The following is a 20,507-nucleotide window of genomic DNA, read 5'->3' on the forward strand; positions in this document are numbered from 1 at the left end:
ATACTAAATACTTGTGGAGTGAAGGCTCTGGCAGATCACAGGGAGGGGGACATGAGCAACCCCTTGTTCCAGAAGATTCTCCTCACGGATGACATCAGACGTGTCGGCGGCTTGTGTCAACGTGGCGCCTGTGGACCCACAAGCACTGCCAGCCCTCCTGGGTGCCAGGAAGTCCCAATGTGTGTGTGGTGGGGGGGCATGCCAAAGGGTTGACTCAGAATGTGGGTTATGGCCACTGCTAAGGTTTCATCTGTGCTGGTCCAGGGACCAGGAAAGTGAGGGGAAAAGACACATCCTCTAACTCTCATCATCTCCTTCCATTTCCCAAATTATTTTCCATGAGAAGTGAAGACTCAGGGACATCAGGGCCAAGAGAACTCAGGACAGGCACCTCCAGAAAGAAAGCATCCCATTGTCCTGGCAACTGGAAGCTGCCACCCGGGGCTGGCCCTTCAGGAGTGGCTCCAGTGGACTCGAGCCACAGCTCCCTGATAGCTCGGCAGACACAATCACACAGCCCTCCACCACAACCCTGCTGTTGTGACTGTCCCCTCTGGTGGCAGACATACCCCTCGTCCTTTGAAGGGGTAGACGGAACCTCTGCAGTCAGATGAAGGGGGCAGAGGGGAAGAGAAAAGATTTCTTTGGTTTTATCAGTGACAACATGAAGCTTTGGGCTACCTTCCAGTGCCATAGCCCAAGGCCTTCTCGACAAGGGCAACCAGGGCACAGAACCTCAGCTCCGCCGGATGAGTCAGTGGCTCTTGACAAGGGTCACACACTCTGTATAGCTCAGGTTCCTCCAGGGACAAAGAGAGGTAACAATCACCCCTTCCCTGTGGCCAGCTGTGCACCTCATCTGGGAATTTGGAAACATCCGATGTGCCAGCTGCACCCCAACACCTCCCAGCTGAGGGCAGTCAGTGCTGTGGGTCTCAGGAGAATCAGAGTCCACTGAAGAAGCTGCCGTGATGGGGTTCCTTTAGGCGCCAAGGAAGCTGGGCCCACACGCACAGAAAACCTGATCAGTTCCCTTGGGGGGTTCCCATGCTGGCTCTCTCAGGTATTAACTTTCTTCTGTTTTAGCAAGTAAATAACTTTAGGACAATATGGGAACTCTAAGTGCTCTCAGGTTTACAGATGGGAGCAAGATGTTCTCGGATGGACTGCGGCTGCTGTGATGTGTGATCCACGGAGGCAGTTGTGCTGCTGGGGCTGGGGCAGTCCTGGTGGTCCCCACAGTCCCTTCGCCAGCAGCAGTGGGCATGGAGCCATGCGCCATCATGTGAACCGGCATGGGGCCTGCCCTGCACAACTGCCAGGAGGGGCAGCAACCAGCCAAACCCACCCGGTCCTCCAAAAGGACCACAGAAACCTCAAAGACAGCTGTGACATCTGAAGCCTCCACTCTGGTCTATAGAAGGAGCCAAGAACACAAACATGGGGCCCCCGGGCCTCTCAGCACTTGGAGTTCATCCAAACCCCACGGGCTGAGTTAGGAAGCACAAAGCCCTGGTCTTTCTCGGGTTACCCCTTCAGCATCAGCTCTGTGTGTAGGTGTGTGTCTGGGGGGACTCTTCCCAGTGCCATGGCCCTACCGACCTCTGACCCGGAGAGTAACGTCTTCCACATCACCCATGTGGAGCAATAGACGTCAGGCCCTCTCAGCTTTGGTCCCCACGAGGCCTGTATGAATACCAGGAGTCCCTGACGCATTTCATACAATTTAGTACCTTTCCTTCATAAGAGCTGGCGGACCCGAGACCAGCTTAGGCCAGACCTTGCACTGCGAGCAGGGCTGGGAGACCATCCCTGCTCACCCCCAGCCTCCCCTCTCCTCCCTTCTCTAGATGACCATCTGTGTCATATGTGTGTCCAGCTCATGCCGAACGCTCACCCTGGGGCCTCTCCCTGGATCCTCCCCACAACAGAGGAGTGTCACCTGGACAGGCCTGCCCTGAGGTCACAGCAAGGCCATCATAACTGTCACCATTTCTACCCAAATGGTGAAACCTTCACCCTCCTCTACCTCCCTTGAAGCTCTGCGTGTTGGGTAAACCCCTGGTCTTGGGTTACCAGGCCTTTCTCTCACACGTGGTGGTCTGAGGGGCTCATAACAACCTGGAGGCCTAGCTGAGCCCAGATGCGCTGTGCAGCTGGCCCACCTGCTGCCGAGCTCCTGGACTCAGGGAAAACCCAGGCAGCGGGCACAGGTGGACACCCATCACCACCAGCCCCACCCCCACCACCCAGCAGGAGCATGACCTGCCACCTCCCAGGACCAGGATCCTACCTGCTGGGCCATGACCAGGGAGCAGCTGTCCATCTGGCAGTGTCTGGAGCTGGTTGTGCCGACTCGGGGGCAGCCGTGCCTGCAGGCCTTCCAGTGCAGCCTGCAGCTCGTCATTGTGGTCCTGCAGGTCCTGGGGGACAGAGCCAGACGCCTCCTCCAGCCACGCAGCCACTTGGCCTGAGGAATAGCGTGGCACAGAGACAGGGCTGCCCAGGGAGTGCCTCCTCTGAGCTAAGCCTGCTGTTGGGCAGACAGGTGTCAGGGCCTGACTTAGAGTGCATGACACTTACACTGCATTCTAGGTTCCAAACTACAGGGCGAGCGAAACAAGAGCTGGGTCATTTCTTGACCCTCTCATGCCCTGTACCACCTTCCATGACAGGCTACACAGGAGGAGCTCAGAAAAAAGAGTGGAGTGGAAATTGAGGAGAAAGATAGAAAATATAGAGAATCATCAACATCTAAAGCTACAGGCTTTTTGTTTAAAAGCAGTGATGCTGCGATGTGCTGTGAGGCAGCAATCTCCTGGGATGTGTCCTGAGACGTGACCTGGATTCCCTCCTCAGCTGCCATGGAATCTGCAAAAGGCTCTGCAGCTCTTAACTGCCAGACAGGAGACCACGTGCTGCACAGCAAAGGCCACACATTAAAGACGACCGTGCTGAAGAGAGCGGCTGGCGGTGGGTGGGCACACACGTGCTGGGGAGGGGGGACATCCGGGGGAGGGGGTGAAAGCCTAAGAGAAAGGGTCTGCATTTGCAACAAACGTTAACTTTGTCCACACTTGAATGAAATCTTAACAAGTAGATTCGGTCACCTGATTTTTAAGAGTGAGAAAGGGTAGCCTTTTCAGCCCACTGTCCTGACGGTCCCACAGCTGGCACCACACACTTGTGCACATTGCCACGTTCATTCGTGACTGTGTCTGTGTCCTCCTACCCCGGAACCCAGGCAGTGCTGTGACTGCTTGACCTACAGGAAGGCAAGAGTGATGCCACATCTTCCAAGGGTGTGGCTGCTGCCCAGATTCTTCTTCTGGGGCACTCTCTCTGAGGGAAGCCCAAAGTAGCCACAGCCGCATGGACAGGACTCGGGCCCCCAGCCTGTGGCACACCCATAAAGCTCCACTTCTCTCTCTGATTTTTGAATCCTATTCGAGTTTCCTCTCCAGGAAGCTCTCATTGAATAAACCTAATCTTCCCAAAACTGTTCCTGGAGGCAGTGCCTGGCCTGTCACCACATCTTCCCTTGGAGGAATGGGCTCTCATTGGCAGTTCTAGGCCATGTGGGAGAAGGGACAGGTGCAGCAGATCTTTAAGCAGCACAGGTTCATGGAGGGTCACTGTACCTCATTCAGGAACTCCTGCACAAAGACGCAAGTTTTCCCCATGGACAGGAGCAGCCCCATCCCAGGGGAAAGGGCAGGGCTAGAAAGCGAGAGCCGCCTGCGGAGTGCATGCCTGGTCCTACCCGGCCTGCACGCTCTGCTTCTCTAGCCCTTTGATGTCCAAGACAGCAGCGCTCGCCACCCCACCTGCTGACCTCAGGGGTGGCCAGTCTGAATCGAGACGTGCCGTAGCATAAAATCTACACCAGATTTCAAAGACTCACTCCAAAAAGGCATATATCTCACTAAAAATTTATTTATATTGATTGAAACGATAACACTGCAGATATACAGAATTAAATAAATTATTAAAATTAATGTCACCTACTTCTTTTTGATTTTTTTTTGGTGAGAAATATTCGCTCTGACCTAATATCTGTTGCTAATCTTCCACCTTTTTTGCTTGAGGACGATTAGCCCTGAGCTAACACATGTGCCCATCTTCCTCTATTTTGTATGTGGGTCGAAGCCACAGCATGGCTGACGAGTGGTGTAGGTCTGCGCCCAGGATCTGAACCCGTGACCCCGGGGCCACTGAAGCGGAGTGTGCTGAACTTAACTACTATGCCATGGGCCTGGCCCCTTTTTACATTTTTTATGTGTCTACTAGATAACTTAATTTGTGCATCATATGTGTGACTCATATTGTATTTTTACTGCACAGTGCTAATCTACAAAGTAACATCTACAGAAGCATTTCTATCCAAAGCCCTGCCCACTTTGTGATTCTGCTACCCCAAATGGGGTATTTTGAGAGCATACACAAGTCATGCAAATTGAGCAGTGCCAGAAAATGGGTTCTTTGTGGTGTTCTGTTGGGCATGGACTTCTCTGCTCTCAGAACACACAAGGGAGCAGAGCCAGTTCTACCTGAAGAGGGCGCCATGAGCCGTCCTGGGTACCCACCCTCAGGCCCAGTCTGTCCACAGGGGGCATCTGGTGGGGCTTGGGAGCCAGGCTACCTGTCCATTTTCACGTGGGCTGCACATTTATTTGGGGTGCCTGTGGATGCCGAGGGTGGTTATGAGATGCTACCGCACCAGCCAGGAAAGGCGACAAGTCCACTGCTCACATTCTACAGCACTAAGGGTTGGAGGACTCTGGACCTGTTGAGGCTTTTCTTCTCCTCATCAGCAGGGAGAAGCAAGCCCATGATGCAAAGGAGGGGAGGGTGGGATTTCAACAGCAGCACTGGAAAGCACTTGAGAGGAAGGCCGTGCCAGCGGGCTGGCTAGGATGACAAGCTGGGCTGAGTAAGCTCCCCCGTAAAAGGGACTGAAGAACCGTCCAGAGACAGGCAATGATGGGATGGCTCTTAGGAGCTGGAGACTGTCTCAGTCCATTTGGGCTGCTATAACAAAAATACCACAGACTGGGGAGCTTATAAAGCACAGAAATGTAGTTCTCACAGTTCTGAAGACTGGACATCCATGACCAAGGTGCTGGCAGATTCAGTGTCTGGTGAGAGCTGCCCAGTTCATAGATGGCCATCTTTTCCTGTGTCATCACATGGCAGAAGGGGCAAGGGAGCTCTGTGGGGTCTCTATTATAAGGGCAGTAATCCCATTCATGAGGGCAACACCCTCATGACCCAATCACCTCCCAAAGAGCCCCCTCCTAACACCACCACACTTGGCTCTAGGATTTCAACATATGAATTTGGTGGGGGACACAAACATTCAGTCTACAGCAGTGTGGCAATGCTGAAAGTGAAAACCTGCATTTGGGGTTTCTGACCCAGGACATGCTACTACTCTATTACAGTGTCCACCAAGGCAACAGGAAAGACATGAAACCACAGAGAATCTCTAAGAGGATCCAGTTAACATTTCACACTACAATTTACCAAAGGTAGACTTACCAAGAAAACTGAGACTGACAGTTGAAAGAAAGAGAAAAAAGCTAACATGATGGTTAAATAGGAAGGGAATTCGGCAACAAAGGAAAGCATAGTTTCCTTGCTAACAAATATCCTGGTTACAAAGTACAGGGAAATGCCAAGCAGCGACTTTGGAAAGACTGGGTGATGCAGTGGGGAGGGTCCAAGGTTATCTCTACCTCTGGAGACTGACTATAAAAATGTCCTCAGCCAAGAGGCAGCAACCCCCCAGTAGCAATGAGCACACCAAGCACCCAGATCTTGGTCTCTAAAACCATTCCCTTGTCAGAGAAATCAGGACGCCTGGGAGAAATGGCTGATCTAGGGCACGTGTAGGTAAAGTACAAAGTGAGCCTGGAGCATCTTTTTATGCTAGAAAGTATGGAAGTACTCAACAAAACAAAACATGACACTGATATATCACAAAGACATGGCAGCCAGTTGGAAGACACTCCCACCGGCCAAATCTCGCACAATTGAGCACCAAAAAATTAGACATAGTAATTAATTACAAACTATTGGGGAAAAATGGGATTTCATGAGTCCATACTAATAATAGACAGATTAGGTAGACAGATAGATGAATGGATGGTTAGATAGATAGGACTTCTCCAGCTTACAGTAGAATACCAAGAGCCATCTGATAGAATGGAGTGGCTGCTGGAGTTGGAAAATCATTTTGCAATCATCATGGTAAAAACTGGAGTGGGCAAGAATCATCAATGGATACTAAATCAGGATATTTGCATGGCCTTAGTGTTTTCCCACTAACTGCTTATTAGTTGCATGGGAGGGGGAAAAAAAATCCCCAGTAATTATACAGTGGGGTAATCAGGCAATACTTTGACCAGACAATCAAAGCAAGCATCACACATGCTGTCTTCCAACTGAGAATGTATACCCACAACTTTATCCAAAGGAAATATCAGAAAAACACAAAACGAGAAAGTTTCTATTAAAAAGGGGGGCCATATTCTCCAAAAAAATCAGAGTCAAAGACAAAGAAAAGCTAATGGAATATGCTGTAGACTGAATGTTTGTGTCCCCCCCCCCCAAATTCATATGTTACATCCTAGCGCCCAATGTCATGGCATTAGGAGGGGGGCCTTTGGGAGGTGATTAGGTTATAAGGTTGGAGCCCTCATGAAGGGGATTAACGCCCTTATAAAAGGGACCCCAGAGAGCTCCCTTGCCCTCTTCTGCCATGTGGGGACACAGTGAGAAGGCCAGCCATCTGCAACCAGGAAAAGGGCCCGCACCACACAACAAATCTGCTAGCACCCTAATCTTGGACTTCCAGGCTCCAAAACTGTGAGAAATAAATTTCTGTTGTTTATAAGCCATGCCCCCTGTCCAGTCTCTGGTATTTTTGTTATAATAGCCTGAACTAAGAATGTTTCAGATTAAAGAACATTAAATAGACATGACAACTAAAGGCAACACCTGGTCCTAGACTGGATCCTGTACTGGAGGGAAAATGCTCTAAAGGACATTGCTAGGTTAGCTAACAAAACTGAAACACAGCCAGCAGGTTCAAGTATCACATCAATGGAAATCATGAGGTTAGTAGGTCCACAGTTATGTAGAATATTCTCATTCATCAGGGTGTTGGGAAGCTGGCTCTCCAGGAAGAAAAGTCCAGATCTGTAGCTTCTACACATTCCTGTGGTGTAAATAACTCTCACCACAGCCAATTCAAGCTATCAAAGGTTTAACAAGAAGCTATCAAAATTCCTGAATATTTTTAACAGTCAACTCTGGTGCACCTGCACACCACTCTGAGGTTAGTGGGATCAAGCCTGTTCTTAGGAAATGCACACTGATGTGCTCAGGGGTGAGGGCCCTGATGTATGTAACTTACCCTCAGATGTTCAGAAAATAACTATCTAGTACACACACTCACACCCCCCACACAGAGAGTGAGTGAGCATGCAGTGATGGAGAGAACAGGGTGAATCTGGGTACAGGGTATCCAGGTGTTCCTCTCGTAACTTTATGTAAGTTAGAAATAATTTTCAAATAAAAAAGTTTTTTTAGTGCTCTAAAGGTTAGTTTGAAACAGCAAAAAATATCCAAAAACGGAGGGGAAATTTCTAAATAAATAAATTAGCATTAAAATGTAAAATATTTCTGATGATATTTCAAAAAATAAAATTTCAAGAACCAAAACTAAAATGAGTAGCAGCCCTTTAAGTAATAGTCATGTTAAAGAAAGAAGGGGTTTACACTTGTTTGAGAAATCCAGTGCACTGCAGTAACGTGTTAACTGATGGTCAGTTATAGGTTCTGAGTCTACACAGGAAGCTTAAAGGGAAGAGAAAACACAGCATGTAATCCACCTCCTAGCAGAAAGTTGTGCAGCACATTCCACCTGCACGACAGCCCCCAATCCCGACCCCACACACACCAATCAGGTTCAGAGGGAGGGTGACACAGCTGACCACACCACAGGATTTTTCAAAGGGCAGCCCAGGATTCAGGGTCTAGAGTGGAGGAAAGAGCACAGGGTGGAAGCAGTGGGTCACGTCACATTCCAGAACAGCAAAGCTCACCTTTATCCTCTGGTGTTGCCAAAGCAATGTGTAGCAGGAACAAAGTCAATTCTTACTTTAATTTGGAAGGAAATCATTAAGAAGTGAATTGATAATAAACCCTTAACATTAAACAATGTTTTATCTGTTGGGTCCTCGATAATGTTAAGAGTATAACGGGGCCATGACATGTTTCAGCATCACTGACTTTGTTCACCTCCTCCGCCCAGCTCTGCGATGGACTGACACTGAGAGGTTCAGCCCAGGAAATCTAAACACTAAACAACAGAAAACAAGACGAAGCCCTACAAGGTGCCTGGAAACACGGAAGGGGCCTTCAGAACCGGCGCCAGTCTAGCAACCTTGGTCAGCTCATGTGGGGCCGAGCACAGTAACCAAGCAGGCAAGTCCCATCCCACCTCCTTTTGGAACACCAGGCTTGGAGGACCCCGTCGGCAGAACGCAGATTACAATCAGAGGTCTGCTTGTTCTGCTCAGAGAAGGGTGCTCCTGCCATCCCATGCTGGACCACCCTTCATGTGGAAGCAAGGAGTGTGGCCCGCTGGATTGTCAGGCCTCCCCCAGGCAGCAGGGGGAAGGACGAGGCCTGCACACCTCACCCAGGTCTGAGCCAGACAGGCCCTGAGGACCTGCAGTGCTGCCCGTCTCCTGCGCTCCAGCACCCCATTCTTAGCAGGCCTGGCCAGGAGAAGGCAGCGCAGCCTTACGGCCCAGGAGGTCCCTGGAGGACCAAGCTCTCAGAGAGAACCCTCCCTGGCACAGCCTGCCCCTCCCGGTGGGCTGGGGGTGTGGGGCAGCGGTGCATGATGACCCCGGTTCAAGACAGAGGAAACACAACTGCTTAGGACGGCAAAGGAGGCTGGAGACATACATACCTGGCACTTGAGTTCGTACTCCTTCAGGACCACCGCAAACCGCTCCTCCTGGGCCAGAAGTTCCGTGCTCTGAGGCTCCAGCTGAAAGTAAGACCCATGCAGGAAAATGGCAGATAGGACCTCAGGCCAGGTAGGGCATGTGCTGTCACCTCCTCAGTAGCTGCCTCCTCCCACTAGGCTCAGCATCTCCAGGTGCAGCTGTCTCGTCCTCCTCCTCCTCCTCTCCCTTGCCCTCCCCCACGATTAAAAGACCTAAAGGCAGAAGGATGTTCTGAATTTATGGAAGGCGGCCATGCTCCCACCTGGAACCTGGGCTGCATTCTGCCCGAACCCTGCCCCTGTGCAGCACCTCCCCACCTTCCCCTCCTCCTTCTAAGGGGATGCGCAGGGCCAGATAGAGGCCTCATGGTGGGCACTGAGCTCTAACCTTTGCTCCACGCCCCCACCACCAAGAACCCATCAATGGGGTCTGTGCAGATGGCTCTGGCTGGCCCTGGGCTTGTCACTAAAAGGCCAATGTGTAGGCAACGCCAGAGTATACAGGCACCCCTGCACTGTCACGGAGGGGAGGAAAACAGAGGGAAAGCCGCTATGCTAATTTTCTCTCCATTCTAGAATTTTAGTAGAAAAGAACTAAATTCAGTTGCCTATGTATTCTTTCTCAAGACACTTTTTACCCAGCACCCAAAGGCTCTCGTCTCTAAAGACTCAGAATCAGCAAAAGGACCTACCTTGTCCTTCAACACAAACTCCAGATCACTCTGCAGTTTCAGGACCAGCTTCTCTGATTGCGAAAGCTTCTCCACTACTTCAATTATCTCCTTCTGTAATCGACTGTTCTCCTACAAGACAGAGGCCTTGGGCTTGGGGAGCAGAGGAGGGGACTTCTGCTCAGCAGGGAAGACGCTTCCTGGAACCACAGGCATCTGGTGCTCGCTGCCTTGGCACGTGCAGAGGGGCTGTGCTGGGCTGACCCGCAGCTGCCCAGGGATGGCCCCCGGAGCCTCACCAACGCCTCTCCATGTGCTCTCCTGCCTCGAGGGCTCAAGAAGGTCATGAGTAACACAAGAAAAGGCTGGTGGGGCCGGCCCGGTGGCGCAAGCGGTTAAGTGCGCGCGCTCCGCTGCAGCGGCCCGGGGTTCGCTGGTTCGGATCCCGGGCGTGCACGGACGCACTGCTTGGCAAGCCATGCTGTGGCGGCGTCCCATATAAAGTGGAGGAAGATGGGCACAGATGTTAGCCCAGGGCCGTCTTCCTCAGCAAAAAAAGAGGAGGATTGGCGGATGTTAGCACAGGGCTGATCTCACAAAAAAAAAAAAATAAATAAATAAATAAATAAATAACAAGAAAAGGCTGGTGACACATCCTTTCTGAGCGGTTTTCTAAATGAGGGATTTGAAATGGTGCCACTACAGCTCAGATGTCCACTGGGGGAGGAAGGCAGCGTCTGCAGACATGGTGAGCGGTGAGGACACAGTGCGGCTGAGAGCCCCGGTTGCGGGGTGGGTCCCTTCGCACACCGCTGCCACCGTCAGAGGCTCCTGGGCATGCCCAGCTTCTCCGCCGGGGAGACAGAGACTGAGGGAGGCAGGGCAGATGTGGAAAGAATCCGCAGACTCTGAGTTAGGAAAGGAGGAGGAAGGTGGGAGCACAGGAGGGACCAAGGCACACGGGGGCAGGGGACACATCACTGGAACCAAATGCAGGGTGGGCACGAGTCGTGGGACTCTCACCAAAGCCTAGAAAACCACATCTGCTCCAGGCCACACACCCGGATTTGGGCTTTAGGGTTTGGTCTCTTGCTGACCCCACAGATGCTCTGGTCTCCAGGGGCTGCAGCAGAGCTGGCTGCTGCTGCTGACCCTCTCTAACCACAGGCCACCTGACCCGGAGCAGAGAGAAGGAGGGCAATGCCTCTCCTCGAAGAGCCACATGCTCTCTGTGGCTACGCACACGCTCCTTAGTTAGAAACCCCAGGCACTTCCTGATCCTGCTAGGTAAATGTTAAGGCCACTGGGAGGGTGCAATCCTTGACTAGGAAAAAGGGGTGTGGGCAGATGGACACTCAGGCACCCTCGTTTCTGTCTTTTTGGATGAGATGTCCTGGGGAGGCACCTCTTCCCTCCCAGCTACCTTCAGGGCCAGGGTCAGCTTCTCTCGGAGGCTGGCTTCCTTGGCCTGCAGGCGCTCCAGGTCCTTCTCCAGTGCCACCCTCTGCCTGCAGGCCTGCTCCCAGAACAGCTCGCGCTCCATTTCCACCTCAGACCGCAGGAGGCTCAGCCTTCCCCTGTACCCTTGCTCCAGGTGTCTGTAAGGCACACACAACACACGACAAGTCGGGCTCCCAAGGGGCACCGCCCAAGCACATGCGAGCCCCTGTCTCTCTGGGGACACCTTCTCAGGCCACTCGGCCTCTTCCTTCCCTGGAATCTCCCTGCCTGTAGCACTTGGCCACATGGTCTGGGACTCAATTGTCCTTGCTTGACAGATGGGGTCACCGTTCCTCAGCTACACTGCATGTGCTGTGAGGGCAGGGCTGGGGGGAGATCCTTGGATGCCCCTCTGCCTCTCCACCTCCTTTCACACCACAACAGCCATCAAATGCCTTTGCTAACCAAACGTGCACAAGAGTACGCCTCTCTCACCCAGGATACAGGCAATGTCAGACTGTGGACAATGATCCCAAAGCAGTCAGAGGACAAGGAGGGGTATTTCCCCCTCAGATTCTACATTAATCTTCTGCAACAACCGTTTCCCCCAGCAGGAAAAACAGTGCCAAATCTTAGTTTTATCACTGAAACAGCTGCTTAACAGGATTTCTCAAACCAAATCCATCTAGACTGGAGATGAGCGAAATTCTCACTTCAGCAGAGGGCTTGGCCACATGAGTACTTCAGTATAAGAAGAGAGCAGTGGGGCTCATCCTCCGGCCAACAGTCTAGACTTCAATCTCATCTCAGAGCTTTAGAGGAAGAATACCCAGAAGGGAAGGAGATGGAGGAAGGGCAGCTGTTACTTAGGGAAAACAGTATCAGCGAAATTAATTTAACACTCCACAAACCTTTGGAGTAGTCTGAAAAAATACATATTTGATCATATCACTCCACTCTAAAAACTTTTGAAATATTCAACAAAACGGAAACAGTTAAATAAAATATGGCAGACGCACATAATGGGATGCTCTGGGCCATCAGAAAAGAATATACGGTACAAAACTATTTTGTAAATAATTATATACATGGAAAGAAGTGAAGGAGACATAAAAAAGGTTAGGAGTGTTGTTAACCTCCAGGAAGTGAGATTTCTGCTTTTATTTTTCCTTTTACTTGTATTTTCTAAATATTCTACAATAAACATCTATCATTTGTTACTTTTGTAAAAAGAAAAACCTAATGCAACCATAGAAGTTATTTCTAGAAACCTACTGATGATGCCCCATTGCCCATGGGGTGAAATGAAACACACCCAGCCCAGCCCTCGAGGCCTTCGTGTGTCCCTCACCAGATTCTGGGACAAGATACGGCCTCTGAGTTGCTAATTCTCTGACCCCAGAAAGACACATCACGAAATCCCTCCCAGGGGGCTGGGACAGAATCAAGCCTCACTCGCCGTGACTGACACACATCGGTTCTCAGTTACTCAATCCGATCGACTAAAATCAATTTTCATTTAGCTTTTGAACCCAACTGTTTAAAAAGAAGTTTTCCTCCTTGAATAACACTCCCCGAGGGCTGGGCGGTGGCCGTGCTGGACGGACAGGAAGGCCATGTGGAAGGTAGGCCGCTGGAGAGTCGAGAGAGGCCCCCGGGGACCCCTCGCCTCCCCCAGGGTCTCAATGAGGCAGCAACTTAAGGTCTCCTGGCACCAACCAGGATGGCCAGAATCAGCCCTGAGCCCACTCAGGTGGGATCCAATGTCTCTGCAGTCAGTGACGAGGCTGACCACAGCACGTGGTTACAAGGGCCATTTGGAGACAGGCAGTGGCGCTGAGAAAGAGGAAAAAACGTGCTAAATGGTTGTGCTGCTGGCTTCCTTCAGGATTCTCTCAGCTCCTAATTTTTTTTGTATGTGTGTGAGGAAGATCAGCCCTGAGCTAACATCCATGCTAATCCTCCTCTTTTTGCTGAGGAAGACTGGCTCTGAGCTAACATCTATGCCAATCCTCCTCCTTTTTCTCCCCCAAAGCCCCAGTAGATAGCTGCATGTCATAGTTGCACATCCTTCTAGTTGCTGTATGTGGGACGCGGCCTCAGCGTGGCTGGAGAAGCGGTGCGTCGGTGCGCGCCCGGGATCCGAACCCGGGCCGCCAGTAGCAGAGCGCACGCCCTTAACAGGGGCCGGCCCTCAGCTCCTAATTTTTAATAGTAGTTTCACTCTTTGGAAACCCACACTGACTACACCCTGTTTTGTGAAGTCAGGGAACTAACGAGACAATCTCAGATAAGCAGAGTTTAGCCTCTGTAGCTGCAAGAGTCAACATTAGAGTCGTTTTCTAATCCCACCTGCAGGAACTTGCTCAGCAAGAAGTGGTCAGTGGGGAGGCTTACGACTGGGTGTTTCAGGAGAAGCAGCTGCACAGAGACCGTCAAATGCTGACAAGAGCAGAAACAAAATCCAGTTACTTCCTAACTAAACGACCCTTTGTGATAAAATGCACGCGTTCTATACGGGGCGGGGAAGAGGGCTCAGCAAGGTCAAGGCCAGCGTGTCTCCTGACATCCCGGCTTCTGGGCCTTGCCAACAGCTCCTCAGAGTGAGGCCATGTTTATTATTATCTCAGCTTTGACTGGTACTAGTTTTTAAAGTTCGGTGACAGGATACTTAATTTTTAGCTTTCCTGATAATTACCACTATCCTGCAAGTCTTCCAGTACAGGAGCTGATGGAAGTAAATATGCATGTGTGCATGCACACACACACCATGCTTGCACACACTCAGCCACGCTCACACCCACCCACATTTTCTCTTACACACTCACACCCACACACACTCACGGCCCGTTGATGCCCACAGATGTCATCTCTTGCACACTCCTCCACACCACACAGAGGTAGGTGTGGACTCCAACTGGCGACCAGACCAGGATCTCAACTTGCTCCACTTGGCATTCCCCAGCCGCCCACAGGAAGGAAAAGTGGACCCAGGCCTTTGGGAATTGGGAGGCGCGTGGACTCGAATGTGAGGCCCCGCTCTGCCCAGAGCTTGCTCCCCAGTAGACTGTAATGCATGGAAGGTAGTGGACCCAGGGACAACAGGTCCCTCCCTCCGAACCCTGAGTACAAGGGTCATGTAGGGGGACTCACTGGGGCTCTCACCGAGTGGACCTGGTATGGAGGGAGTCTGACTCCAGGAAACCCCACCTGGGAAAGTGACGAGCTCTTGACGCCTCAGCGCCTCTCTTACTGAAGGGCTCGTTCTCTCACACTCCCCAGATAAAGCAGGCCAGGGCCTCACGCTATCTTAGAAATAGCATAAAACAAGGAGAGAAGAGACCTGGGTTTAAATTTCAGGCCACACTGGTTGTGTGATTGTGGGCAAGTTACTGCGCTACTCCAAGCCTCAGTTTCTTTGGCTGGAAAATAGGAATAAAATGGCCTATTCCAGGTTATGGTGAGGCGACGCCTAGTCTGTAACAGGAGCTCCCCAACACAACAGCAGTTTCACAGGCCGGAGGCTTCTTCCTGGAGACCCAAGACCCGTCTCCCAAACCTCCAGACCTCGGCTGCACAGCGAAGGTGCCTGGGGCATCCTTGGTGAAGAAGGAATGGGCTCCTTGGTTTAAACCCTGTTGTTTAGTTGGATACAATCAACTGGCACCATGTGGCTGCCTAGAGGGCCCTCAGGGGCTCATGCAAGCTGGCTGCACCCACGAGCTCCTCCAATTCCTCCCCCACTCTCTGCCCTGTGAGCCACGAGGCTAAAAAGCGAGGGCTTCGTAGCCATGACCGTGACAGTCCCCATGCATAGTTGGAAGCAAGCCTTTCTCAGGATCATAATTGAAAGCCTGCAGATAAGGCAGATGGGAGCGGGTAAAAGTCCCTGTGAAGTCCCTTACACTGCCCACCAGGACCATGTGGGGGGCTTTATGGACATCATGCTGTGACACCACACACCTTGCCAATAGGGCTGTTCTAAGAAAAGTTTTACCTTCAATTGCCACAATCACACACAAGGGGGAGAGGCATGCATCCCAGAGGCACCAAAATGAGACAGCACATCACAAGCTCTCAGACATCTGCTCATTGAGAAGACGAGGGAGAGAGACCACCTGGGTCACCCAAATTGTTGCTTCTCTTTCTCGCTCTTCGTTTCACTGACACACAAGCACAGCTGACCCACGGAGTCAGATGTGCAGAGCGGCTGTGCACCAGGCGTCCCTCCCTGCGCAGGGGACAGTCTATCATCACTCCCATTGTTCAGACGAAGAACCTGCAGGGCTCCGTCCACCCAGGGTCACAGCAAAAGCGCAATGGACCCAGGACTCCAGCTCCTCTGTGCCTGCTCAGGCAGACCTCCCCCCGGGGGAGGGAGAACGAGGGGGGTGCGGCAGCGGCCCCTCTGCACGCCCACCAGGAGCACCGCTGAGAGCAGAGGCCAGGCCACCAGTTTCTCAGCAACACACACCCTTAGCTATCCTTGAGGGGACACTTCTGGGTGACAAAAGCTTCAAGAAGGTGAACGGCCAGCTGAGCTCCTACAAGGGAGCCTCCGGCACAAACCGTTCCCCAAAGGGGGTGAACAAGCCCCTCTCTCCCTGCCACAGCTAGGAAATCCTCAGGGGCTGGATTTCCTCAAATGTTTTGGTTAATAAACCAGAGAGGCGGTTTTGTGTCCATAAAAAGGAAGGTCAGAAATCCTTGCCTCTGGTCTGTCTGGCCACCAGCCCAACCACCAGAGGTCTGCTCAGCCCACCATACGTCGTGCTGCCTGCAGTCTGCTTTCGAGCTCTGAGCTCCGTCCACCAAGGAAGGCTCCTTTCTGCTGAGCCAACAGGCTCCAAAGCCATTCACGGGCCCTCTCTCAAAATGTCCCTCTGTCTCACTAACCACAGGCACATACAGAGACTTGGCTGGAGTGGGACAGACCCTGATAAAGGAAGCAGAGGAGAGTGAGGGCAGTGGAGAGGAATCCTCCCCACAGCCCGCAGGCACACGTAGCTCGACGCTGCTGCACCACGCTCCCACATCATAAAAGAGCAAGAATCCTTTTTTAAATGCACTGCTCTTCTTTCAAGGGAGGACATCCCCAAAGATGCACCTTGTAGATTTCTACCAGCTCAGGTGAAATACGAGGGTTTCAGCACCGCCATGATCATGACCACAGCTTCGGCTAGAGGCAGCCCCGCATCCACCATAGCCCTCAGCCAGGGCTGTGGAACTGCTGCTCTGGGCTCGGGCACCACTGGCGGGACCTACTTGATCTTCTTCTCCGTGAGCTGCTCCAGGGCAGAGTGGCAGTCGTCTGTCTCTTTCACAAACTCCAGGTTCCTCTTCTCTGCTCTCTCCAGATCCTGCCTCACCTTATCTCGCTCCCTCGCCATCTGCTCCACTTGCCCCCTGCGGCAGGAAGGAGACAAGGTCAAATGAGGACACCTGTTCTGGGCCCCGTGAGCCCCATGTCTGCGTGAAGGATAAAAACAGCCAGCACTGACTGGGTGCTGAGCATGGGCCAGCGCTGGGCTTTGACCTCACTGTCACCACCAACCACCTCCTAAGGCGGTTTCTGCAATTACTATGCCCATTTTACAGATGCACATACTGAGGCTAAATGACTTGCAGAGGAAAGTTTCTAAGAGGTTTCTGAATCCAGGAAGTCTGAGCCTAGAGACTTGCAGTGTGCCACACCTTCAGATGGCCCCAGAACAGGTGAGAATTTATCAGTGCAGCCTCTTGTCTCCAGCTGGGCCTGAGCTCCAGGGATCCCCAGCACCTAAGCCAGGACTGGACGTGTGAAGGGGAGAAGGTTGGCCACCCATTATTCTGTCATAGCCTGCCACCTGCAGCCTGGAACCCAAGTGAGTGCAAGGTCACCCACTTGCCCTGGGAGTCACCCAGAGCAGAAGGCAATTTGTGTGTGCAGGGCCCCCGGTGTCTGGTCGCCACAGGGCCAGCCCGAGGCTCTGTACAAATCACCTCCGGACCCACTATTCTGGTGACTGTTTCTCCACTAAACGAGCACCAAGCTTTTCTCCCTCCCCCTCCCAAGGCACAGCCTCTCTCTGGTCTCATTCACAGAGTGGCCTGAGGTCAGAAGGCTCATCTGTCAGTACCTAATGTATAGAACGTCAAGTCCTGAGGATGGAGAGATTTCTGCCAAGCTTTTCCGCAGCTTTGGAACATTAATAAAAACAAAAAAAAAGTCCTTATGTCAATCTGCTGAGCAGACAGGCAGCCTGAATAGTCAGCTAAACCAAAGCTGAACCTGACTAAAATGGGATTGTGTTCTCGGCCCACCTGTCACAGCGTGCATTGGACCACGTTTGAAGAATACTTCTTTCTCCCCTTTCGCCAGCCAGACAAGCCTAGGAGCTCTCTGGCTGCTCCTGGAAGCACACCTTGGCCAACTAGAGAGTTTCTGCCTTGGTAGCACGGAGCTCGAGCAGCAGCAGGATGAGTTTCAAAGCCAAACCCTTCTCTTTGGAACCTTGTAAAAGGGGCTACATGAGGACCTTGACATAGATTTCTAAGCTCCTCCCTCCTCAAGTGTGGGGGAAGGCCAGTGACCCTTTTATATTCTGGGGCCATAGAAACCCAAGCAGCAGCCACTGAACTTCCACCGGGTCCTCAGGCTCCGCTCCGACCACACACGTGGACGGCCCTCGTGGCACAGGGAGCCCTCACCATGCTCTCACCACTCAGCTCTCATTCCTTGTCCCGCCACGAGCGCTGGCTGAAGGAAGGCCAGCGGGAAAGGTGATGCTGAGCCCCTTGTCCTGGGCGCTGGCCATTTGGGGGGGATAGGCCAGGGTGCCCGGTTTTCTCAGACTCCCCTTCAAGCCAGCCTGGCCAGCAGAAACCTCTGCCCACCCCTACCCCTCGAACCCCTGCCACATTGGGCTCTTACTGGCGGAAGCTCAGCTCCTGGCGGTAACAGGCCAAAGCCGCCTGCTGAGTGGCACCACTGACCATCATGAGCTCATTCTCAAGGGCCCAGGTCAGCTCTGAAAGGTTCACCTTCTCATCCACACGGAAGTCGAGGCTCTGAAACAGCAAGGCCCAGTAGGCATGACAGGATGAGTGGCTTCTCCAAACACTTCCTAGCTCTCCTGCGGACGGTCCAGGCCCAGACCCACCCTGTCTTGTAGGCACCTGTCACTTTTCTATCTGCAAAGTCTCTGCCTCTCGGGTGTGCCCCCCTGACACACACCCAGCACCCCTTTCCCTGTCAACACTGGGGTCCCTCCCATCCCTGTCAACATCAAGGTCCCATGTCCCTACTAACACCCAGGAGCCCCCCAATCCCTGCCTCAGGGGTGGGTGTGACCCAGGCTGGACAGAGTCCCACTCCCTGGACAAAGTGAAAGACAAGGAAGTAGGCTTGCCTCAAGCAGAGGACGTGATGGGGACCGATGGGAGGCCGGAGGAGAGAAGCCTTTTTCACCGTAAAATCAGTCGTTATACAGACCATGTGGGCCTTTGGGAGCTGCATGAGGACACCTGACCAAGGCCAATGCCACCAGGAAGGAAGCAAGCAAGGGAGAGATGAAAGAGAGTCCTGATAGAACCCCAGAGTGCCAAGACCCTTGGTGCCCAACATCCCTCTCCCCGACAGCCTACTTATGTGAGCCCCTAACAACCTCTCTTTGCTTAAAACCATTCTGAGTTGGTTTTTTGCCATTTCAAACTAAAAGAATCCTGACTAATATGTCTCTATGAAATATATGGATGGACAGGTGGTGGTGTTGGTGGAAAACGTTCTATCAGAGAGAGATGAGTCACAGCCAAGCATTCCAGAGAGTGGAGCATTCTTTTCCCCTCAAGATTTTGAAAACAAAAGAATAGAACAATTTATGTTATACATATTGTACCACAATAAAAAAAGAATACAACAAACAACATCCATGTGTCCCTCTGCTAACTGATCAATAACTAATACTTTGCCACATCTGCTTTTTTAGCGTTGAGTATTCTTGACCCCTGTTTTCCTTCTATGATGTCTAAAAACTATAAACAGTTACACGCAAGTCCAGGGGCAGGCACCACCTCAGGGCTTGCAGAGAAAGAGGCACGGCAGCCCAGCTCCACATGGGAATGAGGTATGCTCCCTTTTTGTAACTGATGAAATAGAGACTGGAATTTCCACTGCTTCCTTACTTCCCAAAATGCTTCTGAAGAGAAACGACATTAAAGGTGAAGCACATGGAGCGATTCGGGAAGTGCAAGCTGTTATGACACAACTGTAAACTTCCCAGCAACGGTATCACCGGGGTAGGGGTGAGGGGTGCGCAAAGAAATGACAGAAACAGGTCACAGTGGCAGCTTCCTGAGCAAGAAGAAAGAAGTCATCCAAAACCACAGGTGTGGGTGGGAGCCAGCCTCCAAGCTGGCCCCAGGGCTTCTCGCCTCCTGGCATTCACAGCTCTGTACTCTCTCCCACACTGAATAGGGTTGACCCGGATAACCCACAGGATCCTGAGGAAGTAACAGCGTGTGACCTCCCAGGCTAGGGCATGGAAGCCCTGTGGACCCTCCTTGCTCTCTCTTGGATCTTGCTCTGCAGAAGCCAGCTGCCATGCTGTGAGGATGCTCAAGCAGCCCTGGGAGAGGCCCATGCGGCCAGGAATGGAGGTCTCCTGCCTACAGCAAACATCAACTTGCCATCCCGGAAGCGGATGCTCGGCCCCAGTTAGGCCTTTGGAAGACTGCAGCATGTGCTGATGCCTCACAGGAGACCCTGGCTAGAACCACCCAGTCGCATAGCTCTCAAGTTCCTGACCCACAGAAACTACATGAGACAAGAAACGTCGAATGCTGTAAGGCACAATTTAGTGGTAATTTGTTGAGGAGGGACAGATAATGGATCCAGGGCCTTCTCACAGAGCAGCACCAGAATGAGCAGTGCTCCCACTCACGTGGGCTCAGTAAGAAGCAGCCTGAAGTGGCCAGGGGTCTTGAGAAGCTGGATGCATGATGCCAGCACATCCATGCTGAGGGCTTGCCCAGCTGGGCATTTCCTTCCCAAGCGAAAGGCCTTTTTCAGGCCAGCAGCTTGCGGTCTTGACTGCCAGGGCCACAGGTAAGCAGTTATAGATAGCAACACAGGCAGGAAGGACCCTGCTTTGTGCGCCAGGACACCCCAACCGCCTCCCAGCTCACTGGTGCACCCGCCCTGGCTGTGTCTTCGGGCAGCCACCCACCTGTCAGGTGAGACTGAAACATCTGCAGGGCTGTGTGAGCATTAAATAAAGTCACATGTGACAAGTCCTTGCTTGGTGCCGAGGTGCTGAGAGGAGTCCAGCAAACATCGCTGCCTTTCAATACAATGGAATCAAATCCTGATGCAACTGGTCAATTACAAACTG

General features: G+C 52.1%; 1 protein-coding gene across 13 annotated transcripts in view; it reads right to left on the reverse strand.

The window, feature by feature from the left end:
* Positions 1-20,507, reverse strand: part of NINL (ninein like) — a 139,432-nt gene that overhangs the window by 40,537 nt on the left and 78,388 nt on the right. For all 13 annotated transcript variants that reach the window (XM_087445739.1, XM_087445740.1, XM_087445730.1 and 10 more), the window contains 6 exons: positions 18,050-18,186; positions 16,402-16,542; positions 11,120-11,294; positions 9,718-9,828; positions 8,987-9,067; positions 2,294-2,423 (listed from right to left, as the gene is read on the reverse strand). In XM_087445739.1, the coding sequence (XP_087301865.1) occupies positions 2,294-2,423; positions 8,987-9,067; positions 9,718-9,828; positions 11,120-11,294; positions 16,402-16,542; positions 18,050-18,186 (775 nt within the window). The remainder of the gene's footprint in view (positions 1-2,293; positions 2,424-8,986; positions 9,068-9,717; positions 9,829-11,119; positions 11,295-16,401; positions 16,543-18,049; positions 18,187-20,507) is intronic.

The sequence above is a fragment of the Ceratotherium simum genome, chromosome 21 (assembly GCF_057802395.1).
Source record: "Ceratotherium simum simum isolate JZ-2026a chromosome 21, ASM5780239v1, whole genome shotgun sequence".
Taxonomy (NCBI): Eukaryota; Metazoa; Chordata; class Mammalia; order Perissodactyla; family Rhinocerotidae; genus Ceratotherium; species Ceratotherium simum.